Genomic DNA, 21,021 nt, shown 5'->3' with positions numbered 1-21,021 from the left:
ATGCCAAATTCTTTTAAACCTCAAAAATGTACAGGATTTATTTACCTAGTACTTATATAAGACTACTGTTACTCATGAATAAAAAGAATAAAACATATGGCTGGTCTAAAATCATGTATATTTTATGCCATAACTTTGAGATTAAATTCTTTAATTAAGTTGCAAAAAGCCTATGAAAGAAGCAACAATTTAACTTTCTTTTTTTTTTTTTTTTTTACACAAAAATAAAGACAATCTGCATTTCTGAAATGGGAGCCATTTGCATTTCCCCTCAAGATTTTTCACATATTAATGTCTTACCTGTACTATTAAATAGCAGTTTTTATATAGATATATATCTATCTACATTATAAATATGCATATAAATGCTTTGTATATATGTGTCTAAATACACAAGCGTACACAAACTTTCTGAATACGTTGACAATTGCATTTGAATGAATCTATTTTAAAAGCAAATGCTATAGCATTACAGTAAATGGAAAAATTATCAGTTGATAAAAGTATTAAGTCACTATAACAATAAAAATGGTGCAAATGATGTTAAATTTAACTAGATTTTGCGCCTACTGAAGTCAGTGAGCCACAGTTTTGTCTTTGATTAAAGAGGAGTTGAACATGAGTTAGGAGGGTCATGACCATCAGACAATTTCTCTTACACTTGAGCAGAAAGATTGGAAAGTCATTGAAAATGGGAAAACTGCCTCCATATGTGATTCCAATTTATTCTATACAACATCTACAGTTACTAAAAATGACTTTGTAAACCATCAAAATGACACTTGTGTTGCTGGGGAACGAACAAGGCCAGGGGATCTTAACTTAAATCCATTCCCCCTTCGTTATCAGTTGGATGCTAATCTTCCAGATTTTAAAAATACAATTATAAAATGTTATGTATGTATATGTGTATATAGAAGTTATTTGCTATAGTATTGTTGTGATATTATTTAATATGTATAGTTAAAATACATAATGTCATACTTTTTATGTAGGTCTGACTTTTTTAACTTAATATGTTTTAGAGTTTTTTGCATGATATTAGATAAAGATCTGGCTCATTCTTCTTAACTGTTACATAGTTTTCCAAACCTTGGACATGTAATCGTTTTTTAATCAGTCTCCAATTATTTAAGTTACAGGGATTCTTTTCTCTGCAAATTTTGCTACTAAAACACTGTTTCAGCCAACATCCTAATATGGCCCTAAAGTAAAAACTTTAGTGATTCTCAGAAGATATTAAGATGAAAGATGTAAAATATGATAGATACACAGACATTTTATTAAATGGTCTTTCAAAATAGCTTTGCTAGTTTATACATCTGCCAATAGTTTAAAAGAGTCCCCCTAAATCTTAATCAACCATGGATGTATTAAACTTTACATTTTACCAACCTAATTGATAAAAGAAATAACACCTTATTCTACTTTTAATTTTTCCTCCTTATAAACTACTATGATTGTTTATTTTTTCATGACACTTTGCCGGGTTTTCTTGGGTTACATGTATGTTCCTTTTTAATAGTAGAAATAGTACAAACTCTTCATATATTTTAATATTATACTTTTAGATATTCTTCATATGTATATACATTATATAAGCACATACCTTTGTTATATTCATGGAAAACATTTTTGCTCTGTGTCAGACACTGTTGACTGACTACCTAATAACTTTTCTGACACCCTTCTCCCTTTTATGCTTGCTACTCTAAAGACTCAAAAGGATTTGCTTCTCTTTGCCAGCAGGAATGGTGGTGCTTACTAGTTTTGGGCAATTTGGTCAAGAAATGGCAGCCTGGGGAGAGCAATAGAAAACCTAGAAGTGCAGACTGTCAATGAAACCATGGAGTAGCTCCAATTCACTTGCCCTTTAATCACTGACCTCTAAACCTCTGGCTGAACAATGATGAATGCCTTCCTGTCCCAATAGTTTACACCACTATGTTAGTCAAATTTTCTGTTTCTTGCTGCCTAATGCATGTTAGCTAATGTCGTAACTCTTAACTTTTGTTTGTGCATCTTAAGTGATTGGTTTTTGAACTGAAGGTTTTATACAAAAAGTGACTATCTCACATTCAAGCCCATTTCTCAAAACCAGGGACGATCTTTTACTCTCATTTTCCATCTTATCCATAACTCTCATCACTGAACACATGGCAAGAATTCAACACATATTTGTGGATTAAAAACTTCCATTCTTTTAAAGAAAGCTCTAGTCTAGGCAAAATGAATATGATCCTTCTACAATGCCCTCCTATAGATCTCTCATACTTTTATTGGCACATAGTACCACTGTATAAATGCCTGAATGAGAAAATAGTCAAAACTATGTCCAATCATTAGAGAGGATTTATTACATATTTTAAAGGTATTATGTCTTAGATTATTCTTGAATTGAAACATGAAAATTTCAAAAGCTTTGCTCAGATTTGACATCTTTTTTCCCTTCAAGTCAGAGTTCAACCTTTCCTTTTCACTTCTCTGCTGCTACTTTCTCACATTTGACTATTACTTATACCATAAATAAATATTTTATGATTTGTTGCAGCAATATTGCAGATGAAAAAACCTTGAAAACCCTCAAGCAACAAATGCTTATTAATATCGGTTAAAATAACTTTCAGAATGGCAGTGTCAAGCTCTTGTCTTGTCAAGGATGTCAGACCTCACTGCCTTCTCAGCAATTTTTCAACCGCTTACCAATAAAATGATTTGATCTCCAAATATATATATATATTTATATAACCAATATATATATATATTGGTTAAAATAAACATTATTATAATTAAGAAGTGAATCCCTAGGTATCAGGCATAAACAAGAAACAAAAACCTTGGCAGGGAGATATGTACTGAGATTGCCCTCAAGGAGGACAGAGAAGACAGCTGATGCATGCAGAAAAGTTCCTGTTGTAAAGCCTACACAAGCACTGCAAGGCAAACTTGGGCCTATAATGGGTGGGAAGGGTTGAATGTGAAACATTTTTTTTTTAAACTGTGGAACTTGAAAGGCTGTCCTCTGAATGAGCTGGAATAAAATAATGGACCACTGTCAGATGGTTGAGATTCTCTTACTACTGTAGTTATGAGAACAGACCCATATTGAAAAACTGTATTGACATTATACATATTTGGAATTGAGGCAAAATTTCTAGAGTTAAATGGTTCACATACCAAGTAGCTGTTATAGATTCCTGGATATTTTAACATAGTCTCAGGATATGTGCTGCACAATTGCAAAGATAATTTAACAAAGCATTGGTAGTATATAGACTATCTACCCTAATAAAAGACCAAAAAATTAATGTCAGTAATAGAACGATAGCAAAACGCTCACAATATGATTAGAAATTAAAAAGACAGTTCTAGATAAATCATGGTTAAAGAAGAGATAAAGAAAAGTGTAAGGGAGATGAGGATGAAGCTCAGTGGTAGAACATTTGCCTTACACTGCATGAGGCCCTGGGTTCTATCCCTAGCACCAAAAATGAAAGAAAGAGAGATAGAAGGAAAGAAGGAAAGAGGAAAGAAAGGAAGGAAGAGAGGGAGGAATGAAGAGAGGGAAGGGAGGAAGGAAGGAGGGCGGGAAGGAGGGAAGGAGGGAGGGAGGAGAAAATGTAGCATGATAATTCATAAAAATGTTAAATTTGGCTACATTAGAATTAACTTTTCTAGACAACACAAATTCCCTTAATCACCAACAAGCAAACCACAGACTTGGAAAGTATATTAGAAAAATTTTTCACTAATTTAAAATTCATATTCAGAAAACATTAAAAAAACCTACCAATCAATGAGAAATAACAAAACAGCACAACAGAAAACTAGAAAAGCTTCATATTCTCCTATTTACATAGGAGAAACTTGGATGGTTCATAAACAAATGGAAACTTCTCCCTCACTAGCACTGAGGGAAAGTCACACTTAAAGTAACAATGTTACATGAGATAAGAAAAATTCTCTTGTCTGGCAACACCAACCACAGCTGGTGAGGATGAAGGGAATCCAGAACTCTAACACAGAGTCTCTGAGAGGGCAAATTGGGACAGCCACCTTGAAGAGCAATTTGGGATTTCTTCATGAAAGTGAAGATGCACTTTTATCATTCTCCAACAAATTCAAGTCTAACTTCCGGGCTCACAAGAAGACACAAAAATGTTGTTCTCTGTAGTGTTATTTATATTGGGAAATATTCCACAACAATGAACTAATAAAATGTATTTTATATAGTGAAATACCTTATGGCAGGCACAACTAATGAACTAAACAATGCATAAATTTCAAAGACATACTTCTCAGTGAATAAAAGGGAAAATTACAAAAAGATACACCATGATAACATTTATGTAACTCTGAAACATTTACTACTATAATATGCAATATTTTTGGGAAAACATATTTATGTAGCAGGAAGTACAAAAACATACAAGTAATGAAATTGTCAGCTTTGGGGGAAGGAAAGAAAAAGAAGAGGGAAGGAAAGAAGTCAGACTAATAAATGAACAAATAAACTAAAAATGACTAATATTGGTGGTGGGTACAAAATGCCTCTTAAATTTTTTTATTTTGAAACACACTTCATTTTGATTCACAGAAAAATTGAGCAGAAAGTCCAGGGAATTTCCATATGGCCTCTGCCTTCATACACTCAGCCTCTCTCAACTATCAAGATTAGTACACTTGTTGAAACCAATGAATCTGCTTTGACACATCATTCTCATACAAGTCCACAGTTCACATTACGGTTCAACCTTGCTATACATTTTCTGGGCTTGGATGAAAGTATATTGATATGTAACCACCAATTTGTGTCTAAATCTTGTATCGTATAGAATATTTCATTGCCCTAAATAATTTTTGTAACCCTTGTTAATGTTTGAAATATTTTACAGTTTAACAAGATATATTTAAAACATCGAAAAAATGTATGTAACTTTTACTTCGGCAAAGAAAACTAGGGAAATAAAACAATCTGTGTTTTATTTGGGGTCAACTCAATTCTACCCCAAAACCTACTCAAACAGACATCATAAGCATCCTTAGAATACAATGAATAATTATTCTTTTCCACTAGGTTTAAAACATGTGGATTGTCTCTGAGACCATCAATGGCATAGATGTGTCATGAGCAAATTTTGACTTCAAATCAGTGAATTTCAAAAGAAAAGTATCTAGTACTCTTCGTGCTTTAGTGTGTTCAAGAATTGTTGATTCTTATACTCCCAAGATGGAGAGTCTGCAGATTCTGATATATATTATACTTTAATAAACTATAATGTATAATATTGCTTCTTATTATTCGAGAGCCTGAAGGAAAATTTGGTACACAGCTGAAAAAAATTAGTTTTTGATTCCCAGTTTAAATGTAACACTTTTCATTTGATTTGTACTTTATAATGCACAGAGTATACACAGCCAAATTATCTTTGTATTTTCCTCATAATACCGGTTAGAGGTAACTTTTATTTTACACATCAGGAAATGGGTGGTTCAGTGACTTGTCTAGTCTTACAATTTAGATTTAATGTTTCTTCCATTACTCCACATCTGTTTCTTTGGGATAAAGAGACTTTTTTGCCCCTTAAGATCTGGGTCTTAGATCCACAGTTTGAAAGGAGGAACTTCTGGGATATATTTCAGATATATTCAGCAGTTTTTCTTCTTTTTTTATTTAGTTCAGGAATTCTGGTTCACAAAAATCACGTGTTGGTGGAACAAACTTGGAGAGAACCTTCATGCTATGAGCCAGCTGCTGGTGTGGGTTACCTATCACACGTGTACTACTGTGCCAGGCCACCTTTGGCAAGTCAGTGTGCAAGGACAAGTCCTGCGTGAGAATATTCTTCTGGCAAGGTCTGGGTTTCTTTATTTGTCTATGTGTCTTTTCTCTGTTTTCTGTCTTTCTGCCTTGATACATTTGCCATTTCCTAACCACAGATCATCTATATCAGCCTTATCTTAATGAAACACTGATAACATCAGTTTAGCAGGTGAGAAAAAAATGAGCATTTAAATATAATAAAAAATATATCATAATACATTCAAAGACCTAGATAGCATAATTATTTGCATTTTATATTTTATAAAAGTGTCTTCTCTTACTTTCTCTCTTTTCCTTCCTTCCTTCCTTCTTTCCCTCCTTCCTTCCTTCCTTTCCTGTAGTATGCTCTGTAGGAAGTTTATGATCTTAGGAAATTTATTTTCAGATGCGTACGTTTCTTAGGGAATGCAAAATCTTCCCCTTACATATAAATTTTGATACAGAATGGCAAAGGGAGGCTATGCAAATCTTATAGGTATAAGTAGAGGTTCAATGATAGAAACACTCACACTGAAGCTAAGCCACAGCAGATTAAATGGAAGATTTTTGAACACACAGCAGTGTGAGAGAGAGCATGGCATAATGGTAAAGAGTGCCATCTCTAGGGCTCACAGAGACTTGGATTAGAAACCCAACTCCTCCAAGATGTGTTCTTTAGCCAACTTACTGTGCCTCAGTTTACTCATGGGATCCAGTGGATAATAGCCATTTAGTACCATAGTCATCACATGTCAGACACACAATGATAGCTAGTTATTAAAGAACATTTAAATAACAAGCAAAACTCACTGGTGGGCCAGCTGGTCCCAAAGCTACTTCATTGGTTGCAGAACAGGCACAAGAATGTGGAAGATCTGGGCAGGACTCATCGTCCCTCTGAGAGGAAGACAATCAGCACAATTATTAACAAGGCAGTCTATATAAATGACTTTATTGAATCAAAGATAACACTTTGATTTGGGGTATTTTCTTAAAATTTTAAGTGAGCATTAGACTAGAAAGTCAGTGAATATTCACTCCTGACCATGCAATGTTTTCCGTAAGAAAACTGCAGAGGCACCTAGTAAAACACTCAAAATCACAACTCTCCATTCGTTAAAACAGGATTAGGAAAAAATCAAAGCAAAGAAAGAAAGTCAGAAGAGGATACAAAAATCCATGGTTACTATTTAATTTGTTTGTAGTAGTACAATTCTATGAATTAAAGAGCCAGAAAACTTTCTTTATGGTACAGCATTTCTTTGTCTTAAAGAGTAAAAGAAAACTTGGAATGCTCAGTCAAAACAACTGCATTTGTACCAAAACAAAATAAAACGAATTTCATCAGCTACTTAGATTCTGTGGCAGAAAATAAGAAAAATGGCATTAATCTAAAGTTTGGAATAGGGGTCTCTCGTGGAGACTTTTGTTGTCATGTGATGTTAGAAGGTAGATTGATGACATTAGGGAAAATGTATCTGAATGAGTTACTGGAATGAGAAGAAAGACTGAGCACCTGGTAACAGCTTTTAAACAATTTGAAAATATCCTATTTGGAGCATCCGCCAACATGAACTCAACACTGAGATAAGAAACTACAGAACTTCATAGTCTTATCAGTTCCTCTGGACAGAAAGGAAAATAACTTCATTATTTAAGACTTTGGAAGAAAGTAAGGTTAGAGGAGAATAGAGCACAGATGATAGTCACATTATCAAGATGAAAATAATTAAATCTCTGAAATATTCACAGTAGAAACCAAAAAATATTGAACAAATGACCTGTATCTTCCCTATATACTGTTCTCTATAAATGGTAGCCAGTGATCAAACATTTCAGTTCAAACCTCCTGACCTGGTTATTTTTTACATGGCTACTGAGTTGTAGGGAAACAAATACTTAGTACGATATCTGGACCTAATTATTTTAGAAATGTGACTGCTAGTTATTTACTTTGATGTAGAGATGTCATGAAAAGCATTAAAACACTAAGGGCTTCATGAGCTAGGGAGTTTGGGAGCATCTGGACTATGTGTCAATGGGACCTCCTGAGATGTGCAGTTCACGCCATGTGTGATTGATGCACTGGTATTTTTGATGTCTTTTTTTTTTCTGTCTCCTTTTTCATTCCTTCCTAATGTTAATTATTATCACAATGAATTAGTTATAAATATTGAGAAACAGCATCTTGTTTTCAGAAAAAATTTAATTTAATTTTGAAAAATGTCAATAGATGAGAGAATTCTTACCAGGCCTGGAAGTTCACAGCATTTGTCTTTGTTGGCCCATGATGTAGAACATACAATATCAAACATCTGTAACTGGAACTATGATTCAAAAAAAATTGTCACTCAGTAAGAGAAATATCAATGAATCGTGTTCATATTTATAATGATTTCATGTTACACCAGGTAAAATATCATGTAAAAACCAATACATTTATAACAAAACATTTCAGTAGGTAAATTAAAAACTATACAACAATATCAAATTAATTTTTTACTCAAACACACAGTACTCTACTGTTTTGTCTATAATTTCTCCTTCCATCATCCCAACCCACATCCTTATCTCTACCTGAAGAGTAAATTTAGCTCCCCTGTGAACGCCTTCCTTAATCACACAGAGCTCCCTATGCCAGAGCTCCCTTCCCACCATACAGTGCAGTGTGTACATTATTTCCTCCTTAGACCTTCAAGGAACAGGAAAATGTTCATCTTTGTGTCACTAAGCTAATCTGTGGCATCTAATAAGCAGTCAGGAAGGCTTGTTGAATTACTTCTTACTTCATTCCTTATGCATACATTCAGCAATTTTCCCTTGGTGTGTGATGTAAGTGATATTATATTGACTTTTAGGACACATTTTTTTTTAAATCAGTCTTGCCCAAGAAGCACTTACAGGGAGTGAGAAGCTGGCACATGAAATACCATGTACACCATGCTAAGTGCAACGACAGATGCACATTTGACATAGTGGGAACGTAAACTAAGTGTGTTTTTATGTAAGCCATTGATCATGTTGCAAATATTTAGGCAGCCTTACTCCATTCATTTATACAAGTGTTAACTCAATGCACATGTTGAAGTATACAGAAGCATCACTATAAAATAAAGGGTTGACACTAACGTAATGACTCAACCAGTTCTAATGCACTTCTTTCTGCCTTATTTTCAAATATACACAGTGTTATCAATTATAGTCCTGGGAGAAGGATGAAAATCTTTGCATCTTAATCTGTAACCTTCCTTCAGCAAGCAATGTTTTCAGCAAGGGCTGGAAACCTGGTGCCTTATTTTTACCCAAAAAGTGTGACTCATTCTTTGCCAAGAGCCTCTAGATGAAAATGGGAATGCCCAATGGATAGTACTTACTATTAGACAGGTTACTAAAACTGCATGCACCATCACAAACAGCTAGTCCCTAGAGGGGACTAAGATAGGAGAAAAATAGAAGAGGGTGGACCAATTTGGGTTATTACACATATATACATGGAAATGCCACAATGTAACACCCTGCATAGCTAGCTATTTTAAACGAATTAAAAAAAAAAAACAAAAACAAAAATGGAGAATAGAAAGGCAAAACAAGTCCTGTCTGGGGGTTGGTACAAGTGGCAGGGGAGAGGATATAAGCAAAGAGTGTAGGAGGGTGAATATGGTAGAAATATTATGTACACATGTATAAAAAAAAAAAAGTTAGTCCTGACTATAAAAAAAATGCATTCAGACTTTCTGTTACTCTTTCCAAGAGTAACTATGTGCCTTATTGCAAATGTTTATTCTAACCAATCAATAAAATCACCATTGGGTTTTGAAAACAGATCCATGGGTCAATGCATCTTATTTTGTTTGTTGTTGTTGATTTTATACACATCTACCATGCTGTTTGCTGAAATTTCTGCAGGGCTCACTCCTTTTTTTTCTAGGTGGTTTAACTTACAGCCCCAAGGGTAACTGTTTTACATGAGCCATTATAGGCACCCATACAACAAAATTGTGACCAATAAAGAGTAAGTTTTTAAAATTAAAACATTCTTAAAAGTATACTATAGCTGAATTTTATAAATAAGAATTGCATCAAATATTTCAACGAGCACAGGGATTAGGATCCTATGGAGCTAACTGCTGGGTAGGAGAGTAAAGTCCCTGACTCTGCTACTGACAGGTTAAGTTATTGTGAGCAAATTATTTTCTGTCTTGGACTCTCAGATTTCTGACCTGTAAAAGAAGTGTAACGGCACAAGTTGAGCACCCCAAATCCCAAAGTCTGAAACTTTTTGAGTGTCACTATGATGCTACAAGTAGGAAACTCTCTATCTAACCTCATAGGGTCAGTTACATTAAAAATGTGGGTACACTAAAGATATTGCATAAAATTACTTTCTGGACAAGTATATAAGATATACATGAAGGGAATGAATCTTATTCCCAGGATGAGATTATATATATTATATATATCATCATGTATATTCAAATATTCCAAAATCCAAAATTCAAAACACTTCTGGTTCCAAGTAAGGGATACTCAACCTGTAGAAGACACTCATATATTTGTTGTTAAGTTAGTATGGAAAAATATTTAGGACAATGCCTGGAACATAGTTCTAAATAACAGTATTGAGGGCAGAAATAAAATAGTTGTTTCATTCTACCATAATGTCTGTTTAATGTTTTCAGTAAGAAAAATATTAGCAAATAAAAATAGCAATCAAAAATTGTTGAAAATCTAGTATGTACCACACTTATTCTAAGCCCTGTGCATATATTACTTACTGCTCAGGCCATCACAATGAGGTATGACAATTGTAATGTCCTTTCTATAAATTAGGACCTGGGATGAAAAACTTAAATAATTGGACCACATATTGAAAGCTCAGTTCTTGCTGGGATTTGAACAATACAACAATTGTGTAGTTTAAGCCATGCAACAAATGCATCTTTGGTTCAATGTTTCATACGAAGATAGCCAGCCTAACCTTACAATGCCATTTCATCTGGGGACATTTATTAAATGGGACCCCTTTATGACAGCATTTAGTAGTTAAATCTGCAAATCATTCATCCATTAAGAAATTTTCCATTTCTGAATAGAGCCCTCAGTGTAAAAACACTTTGGTGAATGGAAAGACTTACTTAAAGCAAAGGCCTCTCACTGGCTCCAGTATGCATCAAGCTTTCTTGAAATATGTTTAAATAAACATTCACCACCGAGTCTCCCATAACGGCATAATGTCTACATACAAATCTTCAGCTAGATTCCTGCTCTGTGGAGTTGCAGGGATTCTAATGAGCTCAATTTAGTTCTTCAACGGGTTAAATGCCTACTAAGTGCTGACTGAAACCCATACCATCATTTGAGGAATGCTACTCTGTGGGCTGTCTAAATTTTGCAAGTTAGATGAAATCAGCAGCTTTTTCTTTGAGTACAACAAATTTATTCATGATTGTTTTGCATTTGTAATAGTCTAGATTCCTCAACTTGTATTTAGGGATGTCTTTCCCAAGGCACATTTCTGGAGGCTGATTTAAAAACAAAAAACAAAACTAATTAAAAAAAAAACCCTCTGGCTTTTATTCCAAAAGCAATGGCACACATATTTGTACAAATTACATAGGAGAGAGTACAGAAATGATATGTCAAAACATGTCATATCTGAGGGCCTGAAAACACAAGACAATGTGTCTCAAAATAAACCCTATTTCAGGCAACTAATACAAGAGGTAGCCCCTTTTTGCCTTTTGTAACTAACTAACCTTTTAAAAAGATGCAAGAGAGAGAGAAGGAAGGAGACACAAGCCCCTTCTTTCACTTTTTGTAATCTCTTCAAGGGAATACTTATCCAATTACAAATGCTCATTTTCCATTGTTGGACATTTTGTCCGGGCGTAGCACAAAAGGCATCATTTGGGGTGAAATGTTAGCATGAAAATAAGATTAAAATATTTCTCAGCAGTTGAGTCTGTGAATGGGAATTAAAATGTATTCTTGGTTCTACTTTCAGTGGATTTTTCAATTCCAGATTTTATCCTTTTTTTTTTCTCTAGCATAACAGCATAACTAAGTTTACAACTGAAGTGAAACTGAACCTGAATTTATACAACAGAACGCTTTCAGTGCATGAGAATACTACAGAAAGAGTATTGTGAACCTAAGCCATGTTCTGCTTTTCATTTGGTGTCTAACTTAATTCAGTCCATCATAAAACCATTAAGTGCTGAGCATTTACCAGTTGCCAATGATTGAACTGAATGTTTTTGCTTGTTCTTAACTAATTTATTGAATTCTAGGAAAACCATGAAGGTTCTAATTAAATTGGGAAATGAAAGTTAGCACTTGTTCTACTTGTCAGTAGAAATTAAAATACTTAATATAGACACACTTTGTGGGTAAGTTTTGACTACATTTACTTTCGAGGTTGTAATTCAAAGAATGGGGACTCTTGGAAGCTGTCAATGAGAGTCACAGACCCTCCTCCTCTGCCTTAAGTTCTATAGAATCAGTGGGAAAAACCACTAGAAAGGAGGGCAGGTGATCTTATGGAAGTCAGATACGGTCTCATCTCACTTACCTCTCTTTCTGATTGGGATTCCTTTCCTAGCTTCTTTAAGCATCACTTTTTGTATGTATAGAGTGGGGACAATGTATCTCTTTCTAAGTTTATTGGATGACTAAATTGATGTTCTTAGAAAAATACCCACTGCCTAGTAGCATATAATAAATATTAGCCACCATTATCATTTTCAGGTTTAAAGAGATAATTCATGTGAAAACACACTAACATTGTTTTTTAATTTAACATTTAGCTTTTGAAGGGACATTGACAAGACTACTATTGAATCCTACATAAAAACTAACTCATTGAATATAATTATAGATGAATCCATGGCATAGTTTATATTTCTGTTTTATCTGAATAGCAAAAGGCTAAATAAATGCCAACTGGATAGCTACCTACAAGTTAGATTTGTAAAGGTAGAAGAAAGATTGAAGAAACATGATCCCATTCCAGAAGCTCAGAAAATTTCTAGAATTATCTCATTAGGTATCAGAAAAAGTAACCAAAACTTCTTAGGAGGAAAAAGATTGGAAAGAAGTACAGTTAAATTTCTTTCCATATGTGTTTGATGGCTAAGTTAAGCCTGCTTATTAGTTTAGTCCCACTAGGAAATACTGCTGCTTACAAAATTCACATTGCTGAGCACAAGTTGTTTTTGTTAAGAATGTGAGTAATTTCTATACAGTAGTACTGTATCCCTAAATCCATTAATCTATCCTTCACTCAACTGTGGTTGAAAAAGAATATATTAGTCTTTAAAGATGGAATCTTTAGAGTTTCCTACCATCTGGCATTTATAGAATCATTGCTGAATTTGGCCGGGAATATTGACCTACAAGACACTATTGTCTCATACAATAATTTCTCCTGAAATAATCTGAACTTTGTACATTACACATTCTTTTTGCTGGTTATTGGAATACTGATGTCTGTCAAGGTTAATCAATTTCTAAATGAAGACCAGGGCTTCTCTTACTTTATACTGAAACAATTAAGAAAGACCTCAAAAAAAAATCTGAGTTTCTGATAGCATTCTTGAGATCTAACCTAACCTCTTCCATTTCAAAATAATCAAATTCTTCAACAAGTGGGCAGACTGAAAATCTACTTAGTAATCCTCTATATATTTCTCAATTCTAACAAAAGCTTTGACTTTTTTCTGATTAGACTTATAAGAATGCTTTAATTATCAACTTCTACAAATTCCCCTTTGTCTACTATTGGCTATAAGTCACCACAAAGGATACTCTGTCTGTTTTATGACCCCAAGTAAAAATTTATCATGAGTAAACCTATAAGCAAGTTTACTTTCAGAAACCAATTCTTTGTTATTTCATTGGCCATGTATTCAAAGTATAATTATTATGTACAGTGTAATTTGAAATAAAATTATTGCAATTATAAAATACAAATTATAATTAGGAGAGAGTATGGTATTTATTTCTATCAAATGTTTCTTGAGAACATATTCTATCTACAAGAATTTATTACATACTATGATATAGGGTAAAAGGAAGTGATTTCAAAGAAAGATTACACCTTTTTTTAGGTAATTTATATTGTGGCTAGAGAGGTGAGCAAAATTATATATATATATATACACACAAATATCTGTATATATTCTTTATTATATATTACTTGTATAACTGGATTTAAAATATGAGCTAGTAGCCTAGAAAATATGGGATGGAGGATGGAGAAGGCATTGACTTCCTCCAGCAATAACTACTCATTGCTGAATTTCTACTAAGTGTCAGAGACTATAGGCAATACTTTTGAAATCAAGAAAATCTAAATAATAATATTAAATTATTTGGGCCTAGAATCTCATACACCTGAAGTTGTATCTCTTTCTTAGAGTCTACCTATTCATCCTTCCAAGCATCCATCCAAATATCCATACAAGATATCCTTAGTTTGCTAATTCTACATTCTTATAAATTCCTGAAAGCATTTTCCATTAAGCAGATTATATGTTTCTTAGACAGCATGAGAATCCCATACAGTAAGTGAAGAAAACTCCTTAATGTCATGTAAACATTTTTAAAGAACCCACATCATAACTGAAAATTTTAAAAAGTCTTCCATAGCTTTCATGGTCTTTTTCTAACCATCTAATCCATAGTTCTCTGAAGCAAAGTAGAAACTAAAGGCATTTTAAGATACTTCAAAACTAATTAGCACACAGCTACCTTTGAAGATCTGAAAGCACCAGTGGAAGGTATCATGGTAGTTTAATGAAAAAGAGTATTAGGCCCTATGAATCAAAGTTATGAGAGTTATAGCAGCTAATTCTGCATTCACATTGGGAGCAGGAGTTTCTAAAAGAGAAATGCCACAAAATAGCATACCGTCTCAAAGAAAATCACTTTACCACTCTGGGATTGTTTGTAGTATGTAAAATGAATAGACTATAATTAAAACTGTGCTACTTAAAGGGACCATTGGAGGGTGGGGGCACTTCACCTCATGTCCCCTCCCTCATTCAAATAGAGTATGTCTGTTTTAATCTTATTTATATGACATGGTATAAAATTTCCTTTGTAAAAGGCTTTCTTCAAAAAGATTTTGGGCATCACTATAGTTTTCTACAGCTAATTCCAAAGACTGACGAAATGTAACTCACTAATTCTAAAGACAATGAAAATGCAAGACAATAATAATGATTCAAAAATATCTTCATTATTCCCACATAGAAGAGAGCTGTAGATTAGAATAGGTGGACTTGTTATAAGAATGAAATGCCTTCCTAATTAAGGAATGACTCAAGTTAGAGAACGCTGCTAATTAGCTGTGAATGTATGGTGTTAAAACAAAAACCTGCACACACTATTCTTTTTTTGTGGGTAATGAGTGAAGAAAGCAGGATTTCTTTGCCAATTGGAAGTCTCCCAGACTTAAATTCCATTCTGTATGTTGAAAAATTTATTATCTTAGAATGATTTCTTACATAAATAACTGTTAATGATTAAAGGGTAAACTTCACATTGGCAATAGCAAAAACCTAGTTTTAAAATGTTTAAAACTTACTCAAACTAGAGACATATGTCATTTTCTTAGGTATAATATTGAGAAATTATGTATTGATGTGTGTTTCCTATATAAATGAGGTTCATCTACAGTTTTGATTTCCAATAATAAACCACTTATGCCATAAACCAAGTGATGAATATTATACCACTCAAAACTTAAAATGTATTTAGATCATAAACTAGCCTAATTCATGGATCAGTCTTATACTATGGCAGAATGTACATGTTTTAAAGAGTATACTCTATTTATCATCCATCCATTCCTTTACCAAAATTTTTCCTTAAAAATAGCTAAATATACTTTAAAATATTTGTTTCCATAATAGTAATATGGCTTCACGTGTTTATCCACTTACTGGTGCAGAATTTCCATTTGGTCCTCTTGATCTAACCATTCTCCCTAGTACTTCTACACCATCCGAAGTGATATTAGCTGATGCATTTATTGCCTTCTCGCCCACTTGCTTGCAGTCAACAACCACTTTGGCCAAAGTCTTGTTGACAACAACATGTAGCTGGGTAAAAATAAAAATGTTTTAGGAGGTACAATGTAGGAGGATATATCAATCAAATTTGTATAATTGTATGATTCATCATTAAAAAGTATTAAGGAGAAGAGAAGGAATTCTGTCACCACGCACTTTTACCACCTCCATGATAGTTTGACATTCAAGTACATCTCTATTTTTATTTAACACCTTTCCTTAAAATGATTTTGAAAAGATTCACTATTTAAAATCTATAAAAATTTACCTTTTCTCCAAAAAAAAAAGCAACTGTGAAATTATAGGATTGCTGTGTTATACCTTTGTACATTACAATAAGTACATTATTAAAATTTAAAAATTCCTTCTTTTTAAAAAATTTTTTCTTTTATTCATACGTGCATACAATGTTTGGGTCATTTCTCCCCCCTTCCCCCCACCCCCTCCCCTACCCCCCGCCCCCTCCTTTTCCCCCACTACCCTCTCGCTACAAGGCAGAAACTATTTTGCCCTTATCTCTAATTTTGTTGAAGAGAGAGTACAAGCAATAATAGGAAGGACCAAGGGTTTTTGCTAGTTGAGATAATGATAGCTAAACAGGCATTTGACTTGCATTGCTTTCCTGTGCATGTGTGTTACCTTCTAAATTAATTCTTCTCGAACTAACTTTTTCTCTAGTTCCTGGTTCCCTTCTCCTATTGGCCTCTGTCGCTTTAAAGTATCTGCATTAGTTTCTCTGCATTGAGGGCAACAAATGCTATCTAGTTTTTTGGGTGTCTTATCTATCCTTGTATCTCCCTGTGTGCTCTCACTTTATCATATGATCAAAGTCCAATCCCCTTGTTGTGTTTGCCCTTGATCTAATGTCTGCATATGAGGGAGAACATGATTTTTGGTCTCTTGGGCAAGGCTAACCTCACTCAGAATTATGTTCTCCAGTTCCATCCATAAAAATTCCTTCTTGATTGACCTCCATACATTATCTAAGGTACAACAGCAGCTGACAAACCACACTTTGATAAGACTTGCTTAATGGAGCATGAGGAAAGAATAGCTAACATCTGAGAGGGAAAGAGGAATGCTTTCTGGTGACTCCAGGTCCAAGTGAAATAAAGCCCTTTTGCTTTATATATGGTGCATTTTTCTCAAACTCTAATCTCAAGAATCTACCTTGGAGCAAAGGTTGCATGCCAGTGAAATATTACCTGGCATATTAAAGTTTTTTAAAACTTTATTGGTTTTATTCAATTTATTTTTGTTTCATGTTTTCAGAAGTGTACACATTCTTTTTTAGGATTTAAGAAATCCTATGTTAACATTTAGGCAATAGTAAAGGGTAAATAAATTCTAGATGAATAAGGTAATCACATTGTGACCAAGCTCTGACATAACATTCTAGTGTGTGTGCTTATAAACACATTTTGATTTATAATGGAATTTGCTTCAGGAGTATTATTTGTTTATGTTGGGCTAGTGAGAAAAAAGACTGAAATTAAGAGGTAAATTATAATAGTTTACCTCAAGTGAAAGCCAAAAGAAGTAACTGCTTAAGGGAAGGTATCATAGTACTTCAATGAAAAAGAATATTGGACAATATGAGTCAAGGTTACGGGAAGGATAACAGCTAATACTGCATTCACCTTGGAGCAAAGGTTGCATGCCAGTGAAATATCACCTAGCATATAAAAGTTTTTTAAAACTTTATTGGTTTTATTCAATTTATTTTTGTTTCATTGTTATATAAGATTTGAAAGCATATGGATTTATTATAGCAAATGCTATTTAATAAACATTAAATTTGTTTCTGTCAGAACAAAAATGTTTTTAGGATTAAAAATTAAGTCAACAGTGAAGCTTTTGTGTGTTTGGCTGGTTGGTTTTGATTTTGGTTGTTTTTAATTTGTCTGGTTTTATCTTCTGAAACAGGGACTCAGGTTGACCTGGAACTTACATTCCTCTTGCCTCTGCCTCCTACAGTGCTACCAGTGTAGGCATGCCCTAGCACGCCAAGTCAGTAGTGGGGTTCCAAAGAGTCTTTTTCCTGAAAAAAGGAGTTAACTATTACTCAGACACTGCTGAAGTGCCTAGCTTCTATACACATCTTTATTGTAGTCGTTTAGAAGAGCAGAACTTGATTCCTGTATAAAGTTTGAGTCTTGGAATACTTTTATTATTATAAATTACAAAAATTTTTGTGCTAGTTGCTATAAGCCCTGGAATATAATATCCATGCCATAAAAACTATTAATTTGTGGGGAAATTATTCAAATGTTTAAAACAACAATACATTTCTGCTTTACAAAACAAGACACTGAAACATTTTCAAAAATATTTTGCTTCTTTGGTTGCACTCAAGGGTTCATTTATAGAATTAACTTTTAGAAAGAGATTTTAGAGTCACACTTCATATCAAAAGTGTAAAAAGTAGAGCCAACTAAAATGAGAAATTAAGATATTTGTTCACATAATCTATGAACAAATAAAATTTGATCTCTCTAAATTGAATTTGCATTGACATTTCTGTGAATAAATGCATTATAAAACAGTTTGCTACATGTAATTCTTTCCTTTTTTTCTTTTTCTTCTTCTTTCCTTTATTGTTTGGTTCTTTGGTTTTATCAACAATTAAAGTGGAGGAAAGTCTTTCTTCATATAACTCTAACAAATTTGAAGGCTTATAAATTTACAGTCAATTATTAATGACTTCTAGGTATTTGGGAACTGGTAAGGTAAATAAAGCTTAACGTGCACCTAAGACTCATAAAGGAGTCTTTGGAATGAGAATTACAAGTTCATGCCTAAACCACAAAGTAAGATAAAATGCTGCCTTTAACACTTGTGAAGTTGCAAATGCTTTTGTATCCCTTACAGTTTTTCGTGACTGCTCTACAATGGACCTTGCATAACCAAAAACAAAAGAATCATGCTAAGAGGAATGTCCTAAGTAAATGAGGTTGAGTCTAAAGAGCTGCTAATAGGACCATTCTGAACCTTGAACTGGTATATCACACACACACACACACACACACACACTGTATCTCACATTCTTTACTATCTCTCATACCTTTATTTCTGGTAGTGCAGTTCTATTGAACATGAAGAAGTACCAGTTAGTTTTCTTATGCAATGGTTCATATGTCATTATGACATATTCTTATGACATGCAATTATGACATTCAAATCCACAGAAAGTAGCAAAGTTACACAAATTAGATGGATTTGACCACACTGTAGATAATGAGACACAAGCCAAGATGAAGACTGCTGTGTGACATACCTTCTCTAACAGGGAAGGAAGAACCTACTTAGGCGACAAGGCTTTCTGAGTACCACTAGTGAGTGCTCTGTTCATCCTGCAGTCTGGATGTTACACTAATTAGCAGCTCAGAAATCAGTGGGCTTATTCACCAAATGCAAGGGAAACAGCAGTGGATGAAAGGAAGAATGTCCACCCATGTTTCTTAGAAATGAATGTTAAGAAAGAATACGATCACAAGAGCCAAGTTATTAAAATAAGAATAAGTAAAGTTTCACAATTTTTTTCTCAAGGTAACTTTTATGATGGCAATTCTTGGTTGTCCTTGAACATCTATAAAAATATCAGTAAACGTGTGTAAAAATGTCACATGGTAATTTCATGTGCACTGGTGGCCAGGTAGACCAACAATCCTTTCTACATATTGTAGCAAATAAACAAGAGTCTGCTTAGTAATACAGTACTGTCTACTACATTGTTCCTTAAAGGAGGGATCTGGACTAATTCTGTCAATATCTCCTGGAATGCCTTCTGAAAACACACGTTAGGGTCTCATCTCACAACTACTTAATCAGAATCTCTGGGTGTTATTAACAAGCCTGAAGGTAGTAATTCTTACTCTAGTTTAAATTTCTATGAATTTTTAAAAATATGTTTCTGTTGCTTTTCCCAACAGAAAAGAGAATAAAGAATATATGTATATGAAGCATTACTAACCTTGTGAAAACTTCCATGGAAAATTTTCCTAATTTCAGGTCCTTCAAAAGTAACAGTTTGAAAATCCCCATGGCGGTCATAGTTGAAATATGTTAGAGTTTTCCCACCATCTAGTCAAGCAGAGAAAAATGAAAATACTTTAGAATGAATTAAAATGGATGAATAACTTTTTTCTAAAATTAAGCTGGAGACTGAATGTAATGCACGCATTTCTTTGAAACTGTGGCTGAAACAAAGTGATGAATGAAAAAACGGTTAACAGTCCTCACGTTGCCAAGAGCTTTCAACTGGCTAAATTCACTGATTTAACCACGTGGTGATGGGGCATGGGGAAGGCAAACAACCTACACACTCTTCCCCTATACCCTCTTGCCTATATTTTCATCCCCATCATTTTCTTGGCAAAGGTTGTCCAAAGTTTGGAGTAGAGGCAAACAATGAGAGATAATAAAATTAATCAAATCCTAACAAATAGAAACCAGACACTTTGTCTTATTAACCCACTGCAGAGAATAACTTTCTCAGGAAATGCAACTTATACCACCCACATGTGTCATTTATTATGAGCAAACAAACAAAAGCCTTTCTAGTCTTGAATCCCTAACCTTACAAGAAGTATTTTATTATTAAAAATATTATTTTTCTCACTAATGCATTCCCACATTAAAACTCAATTTTCACCCTACTTTCAAAAGGAACAAGCTAGTTTTAATAATTTTAACAGCCATCTTTGTTTTTACCTCCAGGATGTACATGTTCTCAGTGACTTATACTTATATAGTCCATAGCTTTCCCTTAGTTTTAATACCATTGCAAAATGGTATATCCTATTTAGTTGTTGATTGTTTTCTAAGTATTGAAACATCCTTTTACAAATACTAATTTGAAATAAACTTAAAAAATTCTCCATGTCCAAGTGTTTGAGTCAGTACCCTGAAATAGCCTTCAAATTTTGGTCCCTAGCTTCATTCCAGTCTTGAGATTTAGAAAACCTGGTGATGTTAACCAAAAACTTGATGATCCTCATGTGAAGCATTCCAGAGTATGATGCTGAGTTCTTCCTTCTTTTGTTCCTTCTCAACTTTCTGCCCTCCAAACACTGGAGCTTTCCCATCTCTAAATGGATTCTCTTCTCTTTCTATGCTTATTTTCTTAATGATCTAACCCAG

The 21,021-nt window shown here is 33.8% G+C and overlaps 1 protein-coding gene across 6 annotated transcripts in view; it reads right to left on the bottom strand.

Moving 5' to 3' along the window:
* Positions 1-21,021, bottom strand: part of Col14a1 (collagen type XIV alpha 1 chain) — a 277,904-nt gene that overhangs the window by 49,871 nt on the left and 207,012 nt on the right. For all 6 annotated transcript variants that reach the window (XM_074069130.1, XM_074069129.1, XM_074069128.1 and 3 more), the window contains 4 exons: positions 19,853-19,962; positions 15,751-15,909; positions 8,053-8,130; positions 6,614-6,700 (listed from right to left, as the gene is read on the bottom strand). In XM_074069130.1, the coding sequence (XP_073925231.1) occupies positions 6,614-6,700; positions 8,053-8,130; positions 15,751-15,909; positions 19,853-19,962 (434 nt within the window). The remainder of the gene's footprint in view (positions 1-6,613; positions 6,701-8,052; positions 8,131-15,750; positions 15,910-19,852; positions 19,963-21,021) is intronic.

The sequence above is a fragment of the Castor canadensis genome, chromosome 3, assembly GCF_047511655.1.
Source record: "Castor canadensis chromosome 3, mCasCan1.hap1v2, whole genome shotgun sequence".
In the NCBI taxonomy this organism is placed as follows: domain Eukaryota; kingdom Metazoa; phylum Chordata; class Mammalia; order Rodentia; family Castoridae; genus Castor; species Castor canadensis.
This window is presented reverse-complemented; position numbering and strand designations above follow the sequence as displayed.